Below are 3,977 nucleotides of genomic sequence, written 5' to 3'. Positions count from 1 at the left end.
ACCGACAACCATCAACAACCACCATGACATCAACAACCATCAACAACCACCACGACATCAACAAACATCAACAACCATCAACAACCACCATGACATCAACAACCACCAACAACCACCACAACATCAACAACCATCAACAACCATCAACAACAACCACGACATCAACAACCATCAACAACCACCACGACATCAACAACAACCACAACATAAACAACCACCACGACATCAACAACCATCAACAACCATCAACAACCACCAACAACCATCACGACATCAACAACCATCAACAACCACCATGACATCAACAACCACCAACAACCACCACAACATCAACAACCATCAACAACCATCAACAACCACCAACAACATCAACATCAACAACCACCAACAACCACCACAACATCAACAACCATCAACAACCATCAACAACCACCACGACATCAACAACCATCAACAACAACCACGACATAAACAACCATCAACAACCACCAACAACCACCACGACCACCCTGGGTCAACACTCTTCCTAATTTTTGACATGACCCTTCAGACAGACAGACGGTGTTGCGTCCACCTGGTGTGTGTGGAGGTGACAACTACAGACACTACCTTGTTGTTGAGCTCACTGACGGCCAGGCTGTGGTTCCTCTCCAGATGCTGCTGCTGCTCCAGAAGATGCTGCGTCTGCTGGTTCTTCAGACAGTCGTAGTCCGACCTCAGTGACTCCAACATCCGAGTCTTTAAATCCACTTCCTTCTGCAGTGAGTACTTGTCCTGCTCCAGGGCCTGTCGTAAACACGTGACACATAACGGGGAGTGTGTATGATTGACACCTGGGGGGGTAAACAACAGTCAAGTCCCACCTCCAGGGCGTTGGTCATTTCCACTCTCTGCCCTTCCAGTCTGTTCTCTAGTTGGGTCTGTTGTTGGAGGAGGTCCAGACCGGCCTGGGCCGCCTGCTGCAGCTGCTTCTGCGTCTCCCTCAGCTGGCTGTGGAGCCGCTCAACCTGAACCTCTGCTGCCATCTGGAGGGAACGTCTGCGGGGAAACGGCGTTAAATGTACGACAGAAGAGATACAACTACCTACCAATCAGAACAGGACTAGACCAGAACCACGTGATCCTCAGACCAACTGCTGATCAGCAACATTTGATGCTCTTCATCCATAGTGTCTGTACATTTACATGAACATTTGATTCTGGCTTTACTCCGACTACACGCCATTTTCTACTGCCTCTGTGTAACGATGCTGCTGCTGTTACTGCTGCTGTTACTGCTGCTGCAGTTACTGCTGCTGTTACTGCTACTGCTGTTACTGCTACTGTTACTGCTGCTGTTACTGTTACTGCTACTGTTACTGCTGCTGTTACTGCTGTAACGTCGGGGTCTGGTCCACAGACATTTCATACTGACGACCAAGTTAAGTTCTCCACCACAACATCGCACGTGTTTCTCCACTTTGATTTTCTATTCTTATAAAAACGACATATATAAACATTTGACTTCCTGAGGGGTGGGGTCAGGGGTGAGGGGTGGGGGGGTAGTTTGTCCATTGGAGGTGGTAACTGGACTATCATTACGGTGTTTTGTCTGCTGTCTCAGTTACTTTAGTCGTTTTTATTTAATCTAAAATAAATAAAAACACAGAGAAACAGACACACTGACTGTGACCAAAAGGTCGATCTTTTTATAAACTCGTCGTCGTCAACAACAATGGCGTCGGAGACATTTTCTAACAACTGACGATCTAAGGTCACAGAACTGAAACTTTAAACTGAACATTTAAACACGACAACGATTAAAACCAGATTACACCAGGGTTTCAAACCTGAACACAACATCAGTGAAGAAGTAGGTTTTTTTTTTACCTCGTCTGGTGGAAGATAATCTGTCAAACCGCCACAGTTTAAAACTGTTCCCACTGAATTATCGCGATGCGAGGTTTCAACGAGAGTTGCGCCTGGTTGGTCAATTGGTCTCAGCTTGGTTTAGTGCTAGCAAATGACACTCTCGCGATAATACTGAGACGGAAGTGCGGTCCAAATACACTTAAAGTGTGTAGGGTTGATAAGGCAAAAAACCAACACCAAAAAACGAACGAGATTTTATCAAATCTCCAAGAAATACGAAGACAAAGACTCAACCGAAGTCTTTACTTTGTTCCTTTTTAAATAAAGTGAGTTATTAGTCAGTGTGACACATCACTGCAGCACTCCAACCTCAAACCCCCAGATCCAAGGCCACTTCCCTAACCACTGATCCACCACATAAACAAACAACACTTCAGACATGAGTCTCAATGTTTTCCAGCTCAAATCTCTCAGTGAGATGTCTCCACAGGGAGGCGCTATTTCCACCCCATGCTTCCATGTGTTCTTTGACTCCTTTGTCCCTCCCTTCATTTTCAGTAGACATTATAATGAGCAGTTATTCAAGGGTTAATCCACGTGTGTATATACAGTATATTCATTATATACAAGCAGAGAAAAACAAAGAGCAAAAGCAAACACCAAACAATGACCGACTGGTTGTGGTCTGGTTGACTTTATTCAAATCTTCTTTTCTTGACAACACACACACACAGGTTGATCACAGTTCACACACATGTTTGTTTCAGGTTCATTATGACGTCATCGTTCTTCAGATTCTCCCTCAGTGACTCCCCCAGTGACCCCCTCAGTGACTCCCTCAGTGGCTCCCTCAGTGACTCCCTCAGTGACGCCCCCAGTGACTCCCTCAGTGACTCCCAGTGACTCCCTCAGTGACTCTCCCTCAGTGACTCTCAGACGTGTCCCAGTCCCAGTTTGTCCTTCCTTGTCTCTGTGGAGAACCACTGGTCAACAACAGCCGTGTCCTCAGGCTGCGGCGATGGAGGCGGCGTCCAGTGGTCGACCCTGAGGCTGAAGAGAGACAATGTTCACGTGTGTGTGTGTGTGTGTGTTACCTTGACAAAGATGTGTTGCGGCAGGTATCGTCTCAGGGTGTGTGTGTTGGTGAGGGGACAGCGTGGCAGACTGATGTTGAGCTGAGGCAGTGTTTGGTAACCAGCCATCAGGGGGTAGTAGTTGTACAGCATCTGCTGCTCAGAGCCTGGGAGGATACGGAGACGCACCTGCAGGAGCACCAGCACACACACACACACACACACACACACACACACACACACACACAGGTGGCACCAATTACATGTGAAAGGCTGTGGAGGAGCAGCGTGGAGGAGCAGCGTGGAGGAGCAGCGGTTCATGACTTCTTTGGTCTTAACAAGCAGATCTGAGTCACATTACTGCCATCTACCGGTAGATGGCAGTAATGTGACTCCATGAAGGAGTCAAGCTGACGAGGAGGATTTTTTCTTTAAAACTGATTAAATGAATTCCATCCTTCTGTGAAGGAGGGGTGTGTGTGTGGGGTGTGTGTGTGTGTGTGGGGGGGGGGGGGGGGGTGCATGTCTAATGACACTCACACACCTGTTTGAGTCCAGAGAACATGAAGGCATCAGATGGTTCCACAGCCATTTCCACCTCCTGCACCAGAGTGGTCCGGTTCTGGATGTGGTAGCAGACCGGCAGCGACTCTCTGACTCGTCCGAATGACGGTACGTCTGCAGCAAACACAACAACAGTCAGTCTGGTAAACGAGGAACACCCTGTACTATCACACCGTGTACGGCTGTATGTACTGCAGAGTACCGGCGTGGATGTAGAGAGGGACCGACTCCAGGATGACGTGGGGCAGTGTGACCGTAGTCTGGACCAGCGGAGCGTCAGCGCTGGACGTCTTCCTGTTCAACACAACGTTTTCACAGTCAGTATCACCACAACAGGCAGAAAAAGAAAGTGTGGGAGTGGGAGAGAAAAATCCTCCAGGAGCTCCTCCATGATATCAGGTACTGTCCTGTGGCCACTGTGCTGCTGCTGCTGCTGCTGCTGCCGCTGCTGCCGCTGGGGGGGGGGGGCCGGGGGGGGCGGGGGAGGGT

At 48.7% G+C, this 3,977-nt stretch overlaps 2 protein-coding genes across 2 annotated transcripts in view; both read right to left on the bottom strand.

Moving 5' to 3' along the window:
- spdl1 (spindle apparatus coiled-coil protein 1) overlaps positions 1–2,027 on the bottom strand; it is a 5,941-nt gene extending 3,914 nt beyond the window's left edge. The window contains exons 1-3 of the mRNA XM_008327709.3: positions 1,870–2,027; positions 864–1,038; positions 610–786 (exon numbers count right to left, since the gene is read on the bottom strand). Of these exons, the coding sequence (XP_008325931.1) occupies positions 610–786; positions 864–1,025 (339 nt within the window). The 5' untranslated portion in view covers positions 1,026–1,038; positions 1,870–2,027. The remainder of the gene's footprint in view (positions 1–609; positions 787–863; positions 1,039–1,869) is intronic.
- A 497-nt stretch (positions 2,028–2,524) lies between these two features.
- trappc11 (trafficking protein particle complex subunit 11) overlaps positions 2,525–3,977 on the bottom strand; it is an 11,042-nt gene continuing 9,589 nt past the window's right edge. Inside the window, 5 exon segments of the mRNA XM_025063190.1 lie at positions 2,525–2,901; positions 2,946–3,113; positions 3,469–3,602; positions 3,691–3,784; positions 3,873–3,930. Coding sequence (XP_024918958.1) covers positions 2,857–2,901; positions 2,946–3,113; positions 3,469–3,602; positions 3,691–3,784; positions 3,873–3,930 — 499 coding nt within the window. The 3' untranslated portion in view covers positions 2,525–2,856.

This window comes from Cynoglossus semilaevis, chromosome 15, assembly GCF_000523025.1.
Source record: "Cynoglossus semilaevis isolate Cse_v1.0 chromosome 15, Cse_v1.0, whole genome shotgun sequence".
Classification (NCBI taxonomy): domain Eukaryota; kingdom Metazoa; phylum Chordata; class Actinopteri; order Pleuronectiformes; family Cynoglossidae; genus Cynoglossus; species Cynoglossus semilaevis.
This window is presented reverse-complemented; position numbering and strand designations above follow the sequence as displayed.